At 46.0% G+C, this 20,092-nt stretch overlaps 1 protein-coding gene across 1 annotated transcript; it reads left to right on the top strand.

The window, feature by feature from the left end:
- Nucleotides 1–1,943: 1,943 nt before the first annotated feature.
- On the top strand, nt 1,944–19,174 carry LOC146355196 (E3 ubiquitin-protein ligase TRIM7-like). The gene is made up of 7 exons (XM_084830334.1): nt 1,944–3,919; nt 8,923–9,018; nt 9,477–9,707; nt 13,828–13,850; nt 14,537–14,652; nt 15,936–15,971; nt 17,583–19,174. Exons 1-7 carry the CDS (start codon nt 3,371–3,373, stop codon nt 18,095–18,097), a joined length of 1,566 nt encoding a protein of 521 aa, XP_084686460.1. The 5' UTR covers nt 1,944–3,370; the 3' UTR covers nt 18,098–19,174.
- The last annotated feature ends 918 nt before the right edge of the window (nt 19,175–20,092 follow it).

Genomic DNA, 20,092 nt, shown 5'->3' with positions numbered 1-20,092 from the left:
TCAGTTCTTTCCCCATCATTTCTTGCTGTCTCCATTCTATAGAAAATATTTGCTCTGTCCCCTGAAGGCATATCTACAAGATTAATCCCAATCGCCTGTTACCCTTTGCACATTACTCCCAAATTTGCCATTCATTTTAAGAGCTGCAGAATTTCTGTCTGAATGTAGAATCTCCTGGTTGAACTTTGCCTTGGGTTATTCAAGAAGCTCTGGCTTAACTACACCACTTTGGTGCCATGGTATTTAAACAGATGTTAGCGTGGAAAGGAAATGGGAAACTCTCTGTTGAGTGGGAGGTATATAACAGAATTGCATCCCCCCACCCTGCCCAAATAGAAGGCCTATTCCTGCAGTAGCAAGAAATACCACTGGGGTGTGTGGAGACCCTCTGAAAGCTGCATGTACTGTCAATCATTTTTCAGAGAACCGCCTATGCCAGGGGTGGGGAACGTGTGGCCTTCCAGATGTCTCTGGGCTGCAATTCCCATTGGCCTAGCCAGCATGGCTAATGGTGAGGGATGATGGGATTTGCCATCCAAGAGCTTCCAGTGGCCACATGTTCCCCATCCCGTGCCTATACATTTCAAGCAGGGGCAGAGGGGATCTCTACACTTCAAGTTTATTGTGCATTCATGGTTGCTCACTCACTGAATTGTGTGGGTCCATTACATGTCATCATCGTTGTCCAGTCACTATTCCACTATTTCCTCCCACCTATCCTGTATTTTCCTCAAATGGAAAAAATGGGGTATTTTTCCAGATATCTGCAAATGGAGCACGATGTGACCCCCGGGTATTTCTCCTCTAGAGTGAATGAAGCACTGAGTGTAGTTGTTGGGGGTGTGGTCATGATGTCGAAGGTGGTGAGGAAGGTCTGATGGGCCTTCCCGCTCCTGCGCCATTTTGGCTCCTCGCCATTTTCAGCCTGCTGGCTTAAAACAGCAGCAGAATGGCAGAGCGGCAGCGAGGGGGGTGGAGGAGCGGCAGGGGCTGGCCAAAAGCATGGAAGAGGGAGGTGGGGCCCGGGGAGATCTGTGGGGGGGCTGTCAGTGTGTCAGTCCCCATCCACCAGTAATGCGCGAAGGGAGGGAAAGGGGCAGGAGCCCAGGAGCAAGTATTGCTGAACCTGGAGTGTGTGTAATGCCTCTTCATGGAAACATAACGCTATGGGAATGGCCATCTACAGAGAAGGAAGCGCGTGTAAAGGGAGTCAGTTGTGATCCTGCATTTAAAACGGAAGTGGAAAGCCCTGTTTTAAATGCAGGATTTTAGGCTGGTGTAGAAATCCCCAGAATCTATAAAATAAAATATCAGTAAAATCCCATAGTATGCAAACATTCCTTATCTAATAATACTGAGAAAACCGTGTAATGTCACCAAAAGGGTACTCAATAAAATCATTCTTGAAAAGGAACAACAGAAACCAGTTCGCTCATCTTTTGATGGTTTGTACAATATATGATTTTACTAAGGTATACCTTCCTACAGAAATTAAGGAGCAGACAGCATCAGTCAGTCCTGTTCAGCAGCAGTGCATTTGCTCACAGCTCAGACAGATTTTTTCCTTGTGTATGAAGTAGCACTCACAGTCCTTAAGCAAGCAAAGGATCTGAATAGCTAGTAACACAGCAGATGGCTTGGTTTTTATGGAGCGGAGTCGGCTGTTTGAAGGGGTTTTTTTGTTTAAATTATCATAATTATTTCTAAATGTGTACCTATATGCATAAATTAGCATATGCAGATGTCATGGAAATCAACACCCTCTTTTGTCCTCTTTTTGGCAATGTACGAGTGGCCACCCTACTTGGTTTGTCTTTGCTGATTTAAAAAGTCATTATATAGATACATGAACTTGCTAGTTGAGATGCAATTCCTTTATTAGGGGAATAAAGGGAGGAGGTGGGCTCTCCCACACTGAAGGCATTCAAGACAAGGCTGGACAGCCATCTGTCAGGGATGCTTTGACTTAGATTCCTGCATTGAGCAGGGGGTTGGGCTCGATGGTCTTGAAGGCCCCTTTCAACCCTACTATTCTATGATTCTGTTATGTGTTACTGGGCCAAGCACCAATCCTAGTGATATGTATATTGTGTTTATTCAAATACTAAAATTAGCACTGCAATCCCTTAACACACTGGGAGAATGCACCTAGTTGCTGTATGTTGTCTTCACAGAAAAGGTCAAGATACTCTCTCATTCCAGACGATATTTTAAGAGCTCTTTGAAAAAGGGAGGCGCAGGAGCTGCCAGCAGCCTGCGTTGCTCAGTTGGCACAAATATCCACGTCCTTGTTCCGGCCAATAGGCTATGAGCCATGCTAGCTAATCAGAGACAAGGAATTATAACCAAATGGAATTATAACCAAATGCTTTTAACAGAAGGATTTGGAGTGAAGAATGCTGATTTAATATTTATATAGTGCAATCCCTAAGTGCTCAAAGCACTTCACAACACGTTAGCTCAGCAATCCTAACAACACCCCTGTAAAGAAAACAAGTGTTATCACCCACATTATAGAGGGGCCAAGCCTGGGAAAACAGTCTTGTCTAAGGCCACCCAGTCAACTTTTGGCAAATCTGAGATTTGAACCAAGGACTTTCTGCTGATTCTCCTGGCTTCTATATTTCACCAAGGCAGTGCTGTCACAGCTCAGTCCTTGAACTTGAGAAATGAGACTCTGGTGCCTCTGAGGGTGCGCAAAGTGCCATTCATCACTAGGTTATACATATGGGACTAGTACGGGGACAGCAAGGGGCCGCGGTGGCTTAGTGGTTAAGACGTTGAACTGCAGACCGGAAGGTTGGCAAGACAGCAGTTCGAGACCTGAGTGCCGCGTGACGGAGTGAGCTCCCGTCTTCAGTCCCAGCCCCTGCCAACCTAGCAGTTCGAAAGCAAGAAATTGCAAGTAGATAAATAGGTACCACCTCAGCGGGAAAGGTAACAGCGTTCCGTGCACCTCGGTGTTCAGTCATGCCGGCCACATGACCACGGAAGCGTCTTTGGACAGCGCTGGCTCTTCGGCTTAGAAACGGGGATGAGCACCGCACCCTAGAGTCGGACACGACTGGTTGGGGACACCTTTACCTTTTTATGGGGACAGCACAGCTTACAGGTCAGGCAGCATGACTTATCTGGCAAGCTCGAGCCTTCTCAGCTCTATTGTTAGCAATGATTCACTGTCCCCATCCCTGCTGAGACTGACGAAATACCACCAACGCAGGCTCCGGAAACTTCTGTTCTGTATTCCCAACCCAAATGAGGCCTAGTGCTGTGGCTTTTCCTTCCGTTTAAACCCTAAACAGGCCTAAACAGTTCACGTCCAATTCAAGGGACAGCTTGTTGCCAATTTAAGAAACCAGAGACTCTGGAGATGACCTTGCGACACCAGCTGGCTTCTGGCACGGGAACACCCACCTTGTGTTTTGTGCCAAGCATTCGCTCCCTGTATGTTGCAGTCAGAGGAGGAGAAGGAGACCACACTCTTGCTGGCCAGGAAGGAGCCATGGCTGCCGTGTTCCTCCCGGGAAACCTGCAAGATGAAGCCACCTGCTCCGTCTGCCTGGAGTACTTCAAAGACCCCGTGTCCATTGAGTGCGGCCACAACTTCTGCCGAACCTGCATCACCAAGAGCTGGAAGAGCCTGGATGCTGATTTCCCCTGTCCCCAGTGCAGGGAGGTTTTCAAGGAGAGGAACTTTAGACCCAACAGGCAGCTGGCCAACATGGCCGAGATCATCAGCCAGTTCATCCTCCGTGGCGGGAAGGGCCTAGAGGAGGACGGCCTCTGTGAAAAGCACAAGGAGGCCTTGAAGCTCTACTGCAAAGATGACCAGAAGACGATCTGCGTGGTGTGTGACCGGTCTCGGGACCACAGGCCTCACAGCGTGGTGCCTGTAGAAGAGGCAGCCCAGGAGTACAAGGTATGTATCTGTCCATCTGTCCTCTCCGGCCAGTGCACTGATATTCTGTCCAGGCTTGGCAAGTAGCTTCATCCTGAGTATCATACATGTTCTTCTTTGCTAAAAACTAAAGCTGAGGTGAAAGTTCTTTCCAGAACCTTTCCTAGCAAAATTCTGAGGCCAGCCGAAGGTCTGGAGGTGAAACAGTGCCCTGCCCGGGGTCTCAGTATCTGGCTGCCATGTTTTCCTTCCTAGGAGGCCTACAATGAGGGCAGGAAGCATTGGCATCACTCTCTGATCTACATCAGGATGATGCCATCACATAAAACCCATAGAACTATAAAGGTTCTGAAGAGTATGTAGTCCAAACCCCCAGCCCTGGGACTGCATCCTCTATACCTGATGTGGCCAAACTAATGACTGAAGTGTGAGGGGGTGGGTGGGAAAGGAAGTGGAATGGTTTTGTTTCAAGTTAAACTAGACTCAATTACGTCCATTGAAAAGAAGTGGAATTGTAGTTTTAGGTCTGCCTGAACAGAAGTGGGTTGGCATTCCCATCGCACCCTACTCCAAGCACTGGGCCGGACTGCCGCTTTTGTAGTATTCAAGGAAGTTGTAAAAATATATACCGCTTTATTCCTTGAAGTAGCCCAATGCATTTTGGCCTTGTATCATATATTTTTGGCTTTCTTTGGGGGTAATTAAAGAAAAAAAAAAAGCCTGCAGAGATCTCTGAAAAGATGCCTCCAAGGTAAATCCTGGGACTGGTCTTGGACACATATCTTTTCAAAGATATTTTTTTAATTTTAAACCCTGAAGAAGGCCCAAAATATATGGCACAGGGCCGAAACACGTTGGGTGACTTCGAAGAATAAAACTATATATTTTTTACACCTTGAGACATTGTCTCTTTTTTCCATCGCATTATTCTGGATGTGCTCTAGTTTTGCCTGACCCTCAAGGGCCAAACTACACGTGGCTCCTGGATCATTCAAGTAAGGGCCAAACCACACTTGATCAGGAGATTGTGATTGGCACCCATAGCTTTTCCCTCGCAGGTGTAAAAATGACAGGGAAGGATTTTCATCAGAAAAACCATGTGAGGGGAAAGGGTTAAGAATCTCTTTGCACTCCCCATTCACACTCTTTGCAAGATCAGTGTGGATGGATGGTGCTTGCAGCACACTGTGACCTGAGTTTTGAGAGTTGAGCTGTCGGGGGCTTGTGGGGACTGGCCAAACCAGATTTCACAGGGCAGCTGCCCATGTGTTTGCTCCATTCACATATAAACAAGGGGTGGAAGCGGACCCTATTCTGTACAAGAAATGGAGAATGCAGGGAAAGCTGGGCTGGTAGAGCAAGGCAGCTCATTTTGGGGACCATGAAAGGGCAGCAAATCGTTAGTTATTTAGGGTGCAATCCTAGGCCGCTAGTCAGTGGGTAGACGGCCATTGGATAGGTTGGTTCCCAGGAACCGCCCTTGGAGCCCGTGCTCTGAGGTCGGTTCCTGGAGAACCGACACCCACCCTCTCCTGGTCTGCCTCATGGGCAGCATGGATCAGCCCCACGCTCCGTGCCTGGAAGAGAAGTGCAGAGTGGCAAAAATGGGGCGTTCCCGGGGGTGTGTTGGCTACATGTCTGCTGCTTCCCGTGCTCCGAGGTCCCGCAGCTACACAGCTGAAATCGGCTGTCTAGCTGCAAAAGCCGGGCAGGAGGAGTGAGGAGGAGATCTGCTCCTCACCACTCCTCTCGCCCTGCACTGGATAGGCAGTTGCCCCTGGGCTCGGAGACGGCTGTCGATCCAGGTAGGATTGCTCCCTTAGTTTATTATTATTGTATTTTTCCTTCTAATGAGAAGCACTTAGGGGATTTCTGCCTCAGATGCAGAATAGCTCAACCAGCCTCAGGTACTATGCACCTTGACTTGCAGGGGTGGTGTGAGATGCCATTTGCTTCTCTGCCTCAGAAAGGGAAGGTTCTGCCTTGAGGCAAAGGTTGAACTTGATGAGTTTTCCCATGTCCCTTCCAAATAATAAGGATAATAAGGATAGCACAACAACAACAACTAGATATATTATTAGCATCTGTTAGCCTGTAAGGTGCCACAAAACTCTGATATGCATACTCTTTAGTGGTGTGTGACTTAATTTGGCCTTAAATAACCAGTTTTTAGGGTTGCCAATTGGCCAGAAGAACAACCTGGCTTGCTTCTGTGCCTTTAACAGCAGCGTGCAGGATTCTGCATGTGAAGCTTTTCATGGCACTGAGATTAACATTATTGCCTGATAACCGTCTTGTGGATATTCCACACACACCCCGCCCCCAAGGCAGTATGTAAAAAATACCTTTTAAAAAATCAAAAGTGCAGGAAATAAACTGGTAACAAAAGTTGAAGGCTGCAGTTATCTTATGTAGGCTTCAAAGGATGATGTCTTGATCTTTTTGTTTGAATATGCCTTTGCACATAGCAACATGTGAATTTCCTGTTCAAAACATGGTCCTGTGGGGATTGCCCTTTTCAGATAGGAATGGGTTAATCAAGTAACCACATTCCTGATCTATTTGTGGGAGGGAGGCTTCCCAAAGTGGGAATAAGACCCCAGGCTGACATGGATTCTCTGGAGAGCAGGAGCCAAGCCTGCTCTTCATATCATCAGTGTAAACAGTTACTTAAAATAGGATCTACAGCTGAGAAAGGTGACAGGGCAGATGAAATGATGCATCTCTAGAAGATTTGGGGAAAAGCCATGTTCTACGCTCCAGCGGCCCACCGCTGCAAACCTTCCCTCATATAAGTGTATCATGAAAACATTACACTCTTCAGGGCCAAGCTATACTTTATGTTGTAGATCTGTGACTGGATCTCCTGATGTTTTTATTTTTACTTTAATACAGCTGGGGCAAGGGATGCGTAGGGCTCCAAATTTGGTGGGAACATTGCTGCTATGAGTGGGTGTGTTTACCCCTTTAGCCTTGGTGGAGAGTGGTGATTTAAGTCATCAGGGCTGTAGTTCGAGTGCATATCACATAGCAAATGTGTCGAAGCTAGTTACAACATTCTTGTTGAAGAAGGTTGCTGCAAGAAATGGTTCTGGTCTCAGCAACCAAGTCTCTTTTCAAGTGGAACGTTAAAGTTCAGGAGGATTCATATCAGCAGAGATTTATCTCCCCGTGGAAGGTTTTCTCCAGTGAGTTGCCTCATGTTGTCTGGGTCAACCCTGAGTTCACTTGAATCAGCTGAGATTAATTGGAACAAGAACTGTATGAACTGTAATAAGAAAAGTGTAAAGAAGTGTCTTTCTCAGGAAAAGACCACTGTAAAGAAATATTTGTCTGAAGAAGCATCGGAATGTTTTTCTGAAGAGGTTGTGAAACAACCTCTTATAAACCGGTATACTTGTTAAAGCCCATATTTTTGTGTACTCTTATATATTCCTGTTAGTGTTCCCTGTGCTTCACACATTTGTTTGCTTTTCCTTTGCCTTCGGGAAAAACCTGTTGGTTTTTCACGCTTGCCTTAGAACATGTGTAGTAATAAAGCAGAACATTGCATCTCCCTCATCAACCATAATCATGACACTTGTGGGAGTTTAGGTGTCTAGTCTTCCAAGACAGAGGGTGTTGCTTCAAGGCAGATCTGAGTCCTGACACATCTAATTTTAGAAATTCAACACTGGAGGTAACAAATCCTCATCAGGCGGTCAGTAGGGTTGCCCCGTGGAGCAGGAGGCGCAGTGAACAACTGCACTCTTTTTCTCTGCTTTGGCCTTCTTAAAGGTACAGGAACGATCTTTGGCTTGCACAACTGGCACTCAGCCCATCTCACCTGTATGGAACACCAAAACTCCCGGAAGACACCCAAGCAGAGGGTATAATCATGTGGGAGTCCCATGAGCCTTGCCCATCTGCCCCCTGCCCCACAGGATTGCCACCTTTTGTTAGACTAGGTTTGGAAAGACCAGGGTTCAAATCCCCACTCAGCATGAAACTGAACTGGTGATCTTCAGCCAGTCATTATCTCAGTCTGCCCTACCCCACAGGGTTGTCGTGAGGATAAAATGGGGAGTGCATGAAGTAACCTTGAACTGCTTGGAGAAAAGGTGGGATACAAGTATAATAAATAAAGGCAGAATCCTATGGGGATAAGTGGCCACCTCCGAACTCGGAGGTGACAGCCTATCCAATGCAGGACAGGAGAAGTGCGGAGGGGATCATCCCATCTGTGCTTCAGCCACCCTGCATTTACAACTAGACAGCCAATTTTGACAAAAGACAATTTTGGCTGTCTGGCTGTGGGACCTCGGAGTGCGGGAAGCGGTAGCCAGATGGCACAGAGGATGTGTCCTACTGGCATTTCCAACTTCCCCGCCCCGGCATGCCCCCAGGAACACCCTGTTTTTGCCACTCTGTGCCCGTCTTTGGAGTGTGGCGCACAGGGCTGGTCTGTGCTGCCTATGAGGCAGCGCGGAAGGGGGTAGAGGTCAGTTCTCAGGGAACTGTCCTCAGAGCGCGGGCTTGGAGGTCAGTTCCCAGAAACCGACTTATCCTATCGCCATCTAGCCGCTCACTAGCGGCCATAGGATTGCGCCCTAAGTAAAGGAGTACTTCCCAGCACTACCTGGAGATGCCTTGGATTGAAGCTGGGGAACCTTCTACAAGAAAACAGGCGCAACCCTTCCCCATGTAAAGACCACAGTGAGTTTTGAACTTTTAACCCCTGGTTTACAAGACCAGTGCTCTAACCCCTGAACTATGGAGCCTATATAATTTGAATTATGGCCATATAATACATTGTGTGTGTTTTATATAGAATTATAGATCATGAATTGCAGCCTGATCCAGCAACAACACATGTCAGAACCTACGTCTTCACCATTTCTATATCTGTATGAAACTTGTTCATGGGCTCAGTCTAATTTATCTTGTGTATTTATTGGTCTTTCTCTTGCAGAACAAATCCCCAATGCCTCAAAACTGTAGGAACGTTAACAATTAAATATAGATATATATATTTTGGATTTTAGGAACAAATTCAGACCCGTTTGGATTTCTTGAAAAAGGAGAGACAAGAGCTCCTGGAATTCAAAACACAGGATGACAAGAAAAGCCAAGATCTCTTGGTGGGTACCTGCTGTTACACACGAGCTAGTACTAAACGGGTGCAGTGTTAAGTCAGATGGGGATACATGGCTGAGAACATTTAAATTTTAACTTCACTCATTCCTCCAGAGATCCTGCTTGTGGGTGTGCATGCATAAGTGTATGAGTATGTATGCAGAAGTATGTGTGTGTGTGTGGGGGGGGTCCAGAGGCACCTCCTGACTTGCTGCCCTTGGGGGCACAGCAGTTGCCCACCTCTGTTTTAAAAGGGATCGAATTGGGTTGTCCACTGGCAGAAGAAAAAAACGCCCTTGCTCTTGCACATTTTACAGCAGCTTAGTATTCAGGTGAAGCATAGAACAGGTAGACCCTAGAAATAAGCATTATCACCTACTATGATTACTGTCTGCACATCAAGCTACTGTTAAAGGCGTTAGTCCTGCTGTTTGCTGACCATCTAATTTTGTCTGTTTGAAAGAAAACTATAGAGGTTGAGAGGCAGAAGGTCCTTTCCGAATTTGAGGGGCTGCGTCAGTTCCTGCACGACCAAGAGCTGCTCCTTCTGGGTCAGCTGGACAAGATGGAGAAAGGCATCACGAAGAGGCAGAATGAGAACATCACCGAGCTCTCCAAGGAGATTTCGCTCCTCAACAAGCTGATTGCTGACCTGGAGGAGAAAATCCAAGAGCCCATCCTCGACTTCCTCAAGGTAAGACTTAAAACTGTGCACATGTCCCGGCAGGCCCATTATCACCAGCATCCACAAATTATTGCCCGATGCACAATAGATGTCCATACTGGGTGCAATGAGCTTCCTGCACACTTGAAACCGCCCACAACCAACTGTAATGTCTTGATCAAATGCCCCCTCTTACTTAGAAAAGTCCAGGCACACCCCTATGAATGCACAAGCCAAAGTAAGAGTATGTCTGGAGTGGAACTGACCGGAATACTGGTAGTTAGAATAGAGAATGTCCAAGCCAAGGTGCTTCCTTTATTTGTAAGAAATGTGTCACCCATGTGACTAATGATTTAGTGTTTTAAGGCGTAATGCTATGCATGTTTAGACAGAAAAAAGTCCTACAGCTCCCAGCATTCCCTAGGCAGCATGGCTGACTGGGGAATGCTGGAAGTTGTAGGACTTTTTTCTGACTAAACGTGCATATGATTGTGCCCTTAGTGTTTATTGTTTCTCGATACTCTGGGCTCCTTCACACTGAGCTTTTATCCTGCAATTGAGTTTGCTCCTTCATGGAAGTTTGAGGGCTCTTTACATCAGGGGTCCCCAACCCCCGGTCCGCGTACCGGTCCGTGGCCTGTTAGGAACCGGGCCACAGTAGGGGCGTGAGAAACCCCTTTACCTTGGGCCCGTGTGGGGGGAGGCGATCCATCCCGCCTGCCCCCCCCCTAATCCTTGCCGGCCCTGGCCGGCTCCGCTCCACGGTGAGTCTGTGGAGCTGCCAGCCGGCTCCGGCCGCTGGCGGACTTCCGGCTGCTGGGACGCGAATGGGATGCCATTTGCATCCCTGTTCTTCAGGTAATAGGCTATGTAGATCTTTATGTAGCCTATTACTGCAAACGCCATTTGCTTCCCAGTGGCCGGAAGTCTGCCAGCGAAAGCACCCTCCCCCCCCCGGTCCATGGAAGAATTGTCTTCCACAAGACCGGTCCGCGGTGCCCAAAAGGTTGGGGACTGCTGCTTTACATGACACTGTGATCATTCAAAGCATCTCCTGCACAAAATGCTTCTTGTTCCGTTTTTAAACAGATCACAGATAATGAGCTATCAAATTACCCCGTTGTGTTCCACTTGAGTTCCCTCCATGAAAAGAGTAAAAGTGGCAAGAAGAGGAGTGAAATTAATGAAAGATAATGGAAGACTCAGATATGGGGAGAAGGAGGGGGAAGGGGGTAGGGGAAAAGGAAGCACGTGCAAAAGGGAGTTGTTGTGATCCTGCATTTAAAATGGAAGCAGAAAGCCCTGTTTTAAATGCAGGGTTTTAGGCTGGTGTAGAGATGCCCTATGTCTAAATTACATTAGGTTGAATCCAGACTTAGTCATGCTTAGAGCAGGCCCATTTACATTAATGGGACATAATTCATTGGGCAGGGTTTGTCTTTTTATGTCACTTCTGAACGTTTGCATATCAAGCCATAGTTAAAAACACAGGAGCAGGAGTTGATAAAAAAAAAGCTGGCCTCCCTGCCATTCATGATAAACTGAATTAAATGGCCAACTCAAAATGCAGCTGAGACAGTTTAAATTCAGAAACAGGGCCTTGTTTTTAGGTGCTCTGTGACAGGAGTGGGTAGAAAGTAGCTCTCCAGATGTCTGGGACTTCAACTCCCAGAAGCCCCAGCCAGCATGGCCAATGGTCAGGAATACTAGGAGTTGAAGTCCAAAACATCTGGAGATTTATTTCTGGCCCACCCCCTCCCTATGAAACATACACATCATTCGTAGTGGTTATTATGAGCCTGTTAAGCTGCCTTATTGAGTCAGGCCACTCGTCTGTCCAGCTGTGTCCTGTCTGGGCAGTGGCAATAGGCGGTGATTCCCCCGTGTCTCATCTCTGAGTGTTCTCCCTATGGTGGCACATGAGATCCTTTTAAGTGAAGATGGTACAGATGAAATTACTTGCATGTTTATTTCTGACAGCATCCCCTGGGCCTTTCAAAAAGTGTAGCAGCACAATGTGCCCGAACATGCTTGGAGAGAAATAATTACCAGGGAGCCTTATGGGAGCTGGGATGCTGCTGAACATGGGGCGAAAGAAACAGCACTGTATTTGAAAACCTCAGTAAAGCAGGGAGTAAATTCCATGAGAGAGAGTGAGACTGGCTGGAATATTGCTTAATAAACCTGGTAGGATGTCTTAGAAGGGAAAAAAGAGTCAGTTTCTTGTTTGTGTTTGCTAATATTTAAATAGCCTTTAAATAAACCAGCTTTTCCTGCTTCTGTATGTTTAACAGCAGCTGGAGCTGCTGCATAAATCTACAGGTGAGGCTTGCCACAGGATGGAGATAAATACTATTACTTGTCAATGCCTGCAGATCAAGCCTTTGTTAAAAGCACAGGAGCAGGAATTTGTAAAATAAAAGTTGGCAACCCTGTCATGTATGGTGAATTGAGTTAAACAGCCATCTCAAAACAGGGCCAAGAAGTTTAAACTCAGAAACCCTATTTGCAAACATCTGTGTTACGTGGGAGCAGGGGAGAGCTGGTGGGGAGGCGGGGAACGTGTTTGAATAAAGTATTTTTCTTCTATCACTTGAAACTTGCTGTACCGAAAAATGGCTCTCTGGTGTCAGTGTTTGGCTGTCGTTTTTCTGCTCATTACTGCTCTCAAGTTACACTTAATGTTTCCATGGCATGGAGTTTCTTGCTTGGTCCTATTTAAAGATTGCAGCATTCCTTTCTGGAGATGGTTGCACATCAGAATTCTGGGCTGAGGTCCCTTTGAGTTTTCTCTGTATCTATAAATAGCATGCTGTACTTGAAGGACTACTTACCTCCATATGCACCTACCCATACATTAAGATTTTCAGGGGAGGGGCCCCTGCAGGTGTATTTTATTTATTTATTTATTTAAAACATTTGTATCCCACCCGATATCATTAAGATCTCAGGGCGGCATACAGATAAAATCATTTATTTATTTATTTATTTCATTTCTATACCGCCCAATAGCCGAAGCTCTCTGAATTTAAACAACGTAAAACAATAAACAGGTGTAGGTGGCTGGCAGGGCCATCTCAGTGGTGGACACTCTCCCCAGAGAAGTTTTGCTTGGAGCCTTCCTTATGTCTTTTTGAAATTTGCAAAACGCTTTTTATCTTCCCAAGCTTTTGAGGTGCAACTTTAATCCTGCTGGATCTTATGCTGTTTTCATGATTGTACGGCTTTTATTTTATTTTATATTTACTTATTATTGTTACATTTATATCCTGCCCCATTCCTTCGTGCAAGGAACCCAAGGCAGCTTACATGGTCCTCCTCTCTATTTTGTCCTCACAACAACCCTGTGAGGTAAGTGAGGCTGAGAGTTAGTGGCTGGCCCAAAGTCACCCAGTGAGCTTCATGGCTGAGTGGGGACTTGAACCTGGACCTCCCAAGTCCCAGTGTGACACTAGCCACAAGACTACACTGGCTCTCTTTATTAGAGTTTATATTTTAATTGTTTTATTCTTTTTGAAAACCACCCTGTGAATATGACTGAAGGGCAGTGTATAAAAATATGAATGCATGCTTCTTGAAATTGTGTAGTTCAGGCAAAATGTCACAAATACCAGTTCTGCAAGCCTGCAGGTTTTAATGATAGGTGGAGGAAAACCCCCAACTTTTTTGGATCAGTGAGCACATTTGAAATTTTGATTGAGTGTCTTGGGCACCCTCACAAAATGGCTGCCATGGTGGTGGTGGGGAGCTTGATCATTCATAAAACGGCTGCCATGGTGGGCATGGCTAGTCAGAAAATACCTATTTCCCAAAAGGCAAAATAATGAGACTAAAAGAAAAGTAACTTGCCCAGGAATCCAAGTATGTGGAAGAGGTGGGGTCTGTGCTCCAAAATACAAAACCACTCTTTAAAACCCAAATGAAGATGGTACTGGAAGGCAGCGCTTTGCATCATGGCAATCTCCCTGTTAAAAATTAATAATTTTTAAAAATTCTTTAAAAATGCAGTTAAAACCAGGAGGGACAGGGAGCCTGTTGGGTGCTAAGAGACCCCAAGGCATGACTCTAGTTTTGGGAACTCTCAGTATGGATGACATATTAGAAGACGGCCGTTGCCCCATTACTCTGTTTTTTTCTGTTTCTCTTCTAGGATGTGGCAAGTGCCCTTACCAGGTAGGGAGCTATATTTTACCCACTCTCGTTCTTTGTTCATGAATCAACTGTAAAAGGTCAGTGGCAGCCATTCAGAGAAATACACCTGCAGGAGCCTGCGTGCCACAGACTGTTGCATATTTCCCTTGGGTCAGCATAAATCCCAGGCTCTGTAGAATGTCTTTGGGTGGGAATATGATCCTCCCTGCTCTGAAGGTCCCTGATTTCCTTCACCCACATAGGCAGTGCAACTGGCAGGTGTCAGACAGGAAAAAAAGATGGGGCAGGGGGAGAAGAGCTATTCTTTGTTCATCCATGTGCCCTGAAATTCACGTCAGCTCAAGGTCTTTGCTTAAGCCATTGGGGTGAAATTCTATCCTCCCTCGGAAATGGGTCACTAACTGCCACCCAAGGGTCTGGCTGAGGGTGCTTTTCACTCTGGAGACTTGCCTGAAAAGTGCTCCAGCTGCTTGGGAATGCAAGATGTAAAACCAACACTGGTGAGAGTGCTCATTTGCATTACAAATGTCTCCCCTCTGCTTCCCCTTTTCCCATTAAATTCCCTTTCAGATAAGTCCAGCAAGTGAGAAACACAGGTGATTTAACCTCAGACATGAAAACTCTCTTGTTGTGAGGTAAAAGTTTGGCTGTTTTGCATATCATAACTATCAGGCTGGTAAACTTTGTAATGTCTTTAAAACTATTAGGAGTGACGATCTTAAATGTCAGAAGCCCATCCCTGTTTCTTCTGACATGAAGGGTCATATCTGCAATTTCTCTCTGAAGACTGTGGTCCTCAAGGGAGCGCTAAAGAAATTCAAAGGTAAAGAAAAGCAACACCCTCTCCATTTAATTATCATTGCTATTTTAGCAATGAAGAAGCAAGGTTGGCTTGAGGCATGGGGGCTCTGGAGCTGGCAGAGAACAATAAGAAAAATAAATTAACAATACAACTGGTCAGTCAGTCAAACCAACTCATGTGCCCTCGCCCACCACAGCATACTTAGCAGCCATTGTTCATGAGAGGGCATCCAAGTACCCCTAGTCTCCAAAAGAATAGAAATCACTATTACTAAATTTTAAAAGACTGAAGATGATGTAACTGATGCCATTCTCAAAGCGTTATTATCCAAATTAGCTTCTGGAATTCATTGCCACAGGATGTGGTGTTGATGGCGGCTGTTTTAGGGCTTCTTCACATGGAGCTTTTACCCTGCTATTGAGATTGCTCACTCAGGGAAGTTTGATGGCCCCTTAGATGATGCTGTTAAGCTCCAGGGCATCTCCTGCACTAAATGATCTTTATTCCATTTTAAAATAGATTGGAGATAATGAGCTCTCAAATTACAGCTCTTGAGTTCCACTTAAGTTCCCTTGGTGAAAAGGGGAAAAGCCCCAACAAGAGGAGCTAGATCACAGCGCCATCTAGCTGCTGTATAATGAAACATATGGCAGACTCCAATAAGGGGGAAAAGGATGGGGGGAAAGGAAGTGCGTGTAAAGGGAGTCCATTGTGATCCTGCATTTAAAACAGAATCAGAAAGCCCTGTTTTAAATGTGGGATTTTAGGCTGGTGTAGAGATGCTCTTAAATGCCTTTTTTAAAGAAAGGATTAGACAGGTCCATGGAGGCTAGGTCTGTCCACAGCAGTTAGCTATAACCATCAAGAATGATGCCTCCGTTTCTGGGTTGCAGTCCCTCTGGAGTAAGCTGTCGGGGGTTTGCATCTTACTTGGCTAGAGCCAACGGTGGGCAGTGCCAACCCCTTTCCTTTCTCTCTTTCTGCCCCGCCCCCTTTTCTGTCTCTCACTCTCCTTTTGCCACCTGATTCCTCCTCCATCACCACCACCACATTTTCCCCCTCCTTGAAACCCACATGAAATTAGGCGGTGGGCTAGAGGTTCCCCACACCTCTTCTAATGAACATGGAAACAGAGAAGGGACAGCCTCTTCAGCCCTGATTTTGGATAAGCAGAATATTAATACAAAAATAAACCATGCAACTGGAGAAAAATGCTGGATATAGTATTATAGGATATTTGGACAAAAACTCTTTCAGGTGCCTTTTAGTCCTGACTTTCATTGGTGGCTTTCCTCTTCTTTCAGATAATCTGCGGGACGAACTGGGGAAAGGCGAGAAAGGTAAATGCTAGAAGTTGAATAGACTTTCTCAAGAAGCAAATTGTATAAATGGACATTCAAGGCAGATCTCGCATGCATAAATTTGCTGTGTTCATATAATTTACATTTATATCCAGAAGTGTTTTTTAAGGTGATTTTTCAAAGTTCTACTATATATTACCCCCCCCCCCCGAGATCCTTCTGTTTTTCAATAATGTCACTGAATGTAGACATTGCTCAGTAGCTCATGGTTGCTGTACTGGTCCTGATGAAAAGGAAACACAAAGTAGATAAAGGGCGCAATCCCATCGATTGTGCCCTTGCTGCTTGGAAGCCTCCGAACTCCGAAATTCCTATGCCCTGTTGTGCTGAAGCTGGCAGGGCAGGAGGAGTGGCAGAGGTGATCTTTGGCTCCCTGTCCTCTGTGTTTGGTGACTTTTGCTAGATAGGCTTTTCACCTTGTCTAGCAAGGCACTCTGGAGGGGGAGGGAAGGAGGCTGGAGGAGGCTCAGGATATCTCGTATCCTGGCCTCTTTTTTCTCTTTCCCTCCCCGCCCACCAGAAAGCCCCTCTTCCTCCTCCTCCTTGGTCACTTTTCTGGTCTCAGAGGGCAGCCCTTTCTGTGCTGGCTGCGAGGGGTCTGGGGTCGGATCTCTGACTCCCCCGTCCAAGGTCAGAGCACTGTCTCCGACCTCGGAAGCGTTTTTCCGAGCAACCCTATGGTCCCTGGGATGCCCTCCCAGGCACCATAGGATTGCTGTCTAAATCACTTTTATAACAGAACAATTTAGGTTGGTGTAGGAATATAAATAAAGCTTTTCTCTCTCTTTCTTTCTTTCTTTCTTTCTTTCTTTCTTTCTGTATTTATATCCTGCCTTTCAATCCATAGATCCATAGGGCAGCTAAGAAAAATATATAAAACTGCGATATAGAATAAACACAATATCAATAAAAACCAATATGAAAATCAGCGTAGGCAAAAGAATTAAAAACAGGAGCAGTAATGGCTAACACAGTGAGCCCAACAGGTTCTCTGGAAGAGAATCAGTTTTGCTTAATGGCCAACAAGAACGGAGTAAAATAGACCTCCATAGGAAGAGAATTCCACAGTTTTGGTGCCACTGACAAAAAGGTCTTGTACTGCGTGGCCACCTACCATACTTTTGATAGTGTGGGCATGGAGTAGGGCCTCTGAGAAATATCTTAATGTACAGGTATGTTCATATGGAAGGTAGCCTTCCATATGAACACCAAGGACCTAGTTGCATATGGCTGGTGGTGTAGTGGAAGCAGGGATCATGGGGTCAAAGTGCTGTGAACTTTTGAGTTTCACAGGTACTTCTCATGGGGCAAAAAGGTTTCTGTGATACCTGAACTTCTATACTCTTTCACTGATTTAGGCTGGTTCAGTAAAAGATATTCTACTTAAGTCTGTGTTTTCATTTCAGTATGCATAACCAATTTTTTAAAAAAGTGATGAGAAAAAAATGGTGAAGAATTCAATGCAATGAAAAATGCCGAAAAATTGGGTGACCCTAATGATGGCATTCCCAAACCCTCTTGGCTACCTTGTTTCACTAGTATTGCCATGGCTGCAAGAGATGAACTTAATGCTCTTCTCCTGCCTCCTAGAGGAATTGCTCCTGGATCCAGAGACGGCCAACCACCTCCTCATCCTCTCCGGTGACCTGAAGAGTGTGAGGATGGGCTGCAGGAAGCAAGATCTACCTGACAGCCTCAAACGCTTTGACACCAACTCCCGAGTCCTGGCCACAGAGGGTTTCAAGACAGGGAGGCATTACTGGGAGGTGGAGGTGGGGTCTGCGGATGGCTGGGCCTTCGGGGTGGCCAAGGAATCGGTGCGGAGGAAAGGATTGACTCAGTTTTGTCCTGAAGAGGGTATCTGGGCGTTGCAGCAAAATGGCGGGCGGTACTGGGCAGTCACGACTCCTCAGCGCACCCCGATTTTCCTCCCCGAGAGGCTCAGCAAAGTTAGAATCTACTTAGACTATGAAGGGGAAGAGGTGTCCTTCTACAACGCTGACAACATGCAGCACATTTTCACCTTCAACGTCTCCTTCACAGAGAGGGTGTTTCCACTCTTCTCGGTTTGCTCCACTGTCACTTACATTAAACTGTGTTCCTGAAATGGATAGGATTCTTAGTTTGAGGTAGTGGTCACCTGTGTATGCACATGTGGCAAATTACTGCTTGACAAGACCTCACCGGTGGTAGTGACCACCAAGGGCCTAGTTGCATATGGCCGGTGGTATAGTGGAAGCAGGGATCATGGGGTCAAAGTGCCTGTTTTGGATTAGCTGGGGGTGCTGATGTCATCTGCCACCCCCCTCTCAGGCTGCCATGTGCCCTCTGAGCTTAGCTGCAGTTCTCACAATAGCTGCAGGGGGGAGGGAATGGATTTTCCCAGCAACAATATATTGTTGTGAACTATCCCTACTGCAATGCAAAGCGTGTGGTGGCCTCCAGACTAGTGCTTACATGTGGCAAAAATGACATGTGCCAATGTGTGCTGAAAGCTAAATGCCAGGCAAGGCAGCAGGTGCCACAATTGGTTTGCCATGGGGACGAAGGGGCTCCTCTAAATGATGATTTTTGAGTTGCTGTTTCCAACCCCTACCTCGCCTCAGTGTGAGTGTTGCTAGACACGGGATTACATCTTTTTCTTGCCTCCCTTGCAGAGAAGAGCTTTTTTTAAAAAAAGAACTAAGCAATCATTACCTCTTCCTTCCTTTTAACAGCCCTAGGTTATAGGACACTACTTTATATGGCAGCCTTCACCAGCCTGGTGCCCTCCAGATATGTTGGACTACAACTCCAGCATCCTCCCAGCCAGCATAGCCATGCTGACTGGGGATGATGGGTGTTGCAGCCCAATACAGCTGGAGAGCGCCAGGTTGGGGAAGGCTATTTTATGGTCTGGAAACTGTGGCCGAGAGAACATGACTGGGCCAAAGCTGCATGTTCTGTGGCCAGCTAATTTTCTTTTAAGTGCTTTTCTACATGAAAGCTGTTAATTGGCGGTTAATCCACTGTATCTACTTTTGGTTTCATCGCTGAATTGAGATCTGAGCACTACCCGAGGAGCGTTTCCTTTCCTGTTTTTCTGCTACATAACCTCTAAGTGGCACTGTGGTATACCAGAATAGCCCAAATACACATGAGGAAATTGCGCTTTCTTCACTGTGAGAAATAATATCCCATTTCCCCTGCTCTAAAAAAACTCACTGAAAGTGCTGGTTAGACATAGAAGTGAACCCAGAGGGTCACGATGTCATCTAAAGAACCCATAAACAACTGTGAGGAGGGAATGATCAGCGCACAATAAATGCCTCATGTAGAAATTAGAAAAGCCCTTGAGTTCTGGCAGCCACTTCTTTTCTCCTAAGCAGTTTGGGAGAGGGCCACTTACAAGGGAAAAGCAGAGTAAGGGAATGGAGTGCTTAACCCTTCCCGCTGCTTTTACCCTGCCGCTCACCCCTGCCAGGTGTCTGGACCTGTGCTTTCACTGCAGATGTAGCTCTTGAACCCTGGGACAGAAAAAGAAATAAGAAATGTCTTAAGAAATATCTTTGTAAGCCCTCCTTGGGAGCCTTTTTGGCTAAAGGGCGGGATAAAAATGCTATAAATAAATAATAAATAAAAAGCACCTGGGGGAGGAGTTGCAGGGGGAAATGACTGGGAGGGCTGAGCATCCCTTCTCCTGCCTGTTGCTTCTCCCCTGTAAAGTACTTTGTCCCAGCACAACCTAGCTGAGGACAAGCCACAGTCGGGATTCCAAAATATGAGTCATCTGCAGAATGTGCAGTTCTCAAGAACACACATGGACTTAATTAATCATCAGGGGGCTGAATATCATTTTACGCAAAAGAGGAACAAAGAAATAACCAGCACAAACAGCCCCCCAAATGCATTGGTTGTTACATTTTAAAACATTTTCATTCATTATTCAGAAATGATAACCTTGGACTTCAGCAAAAATCTCATATCTGCATAAATGTTTTAGTTATGAATGCTTTTGTGACAGACCTCAAGAGCTTTCAAACATGATTAGCATTTTAAAAATCTGAGAGTTCCCAGAAGTGGCCTGTTTGGTTGAAGAAGACTTCTGACAAAACCAGAGT

The sequence above is a fragment of the Heloderma suspectum genome, chromosome 2, assembly GCF_057233095.1.
Source record: "Heloderma suspectum isolate Gila_16-S chromosome 2, 16-S_ref, whole genome shotgun sequence".
Lineage (NCBI taxonomy): Eukaryota > Metazoa > Chordata > Lepidosauria > Squamata > Helodermatidae > Heloderma > Heloderma suspectum.
The sequence above is the reverse complement of the archived record's forward strand: the minus strand, read 5'-3'. Positions and strand labels throughout refer to the sequence as shown.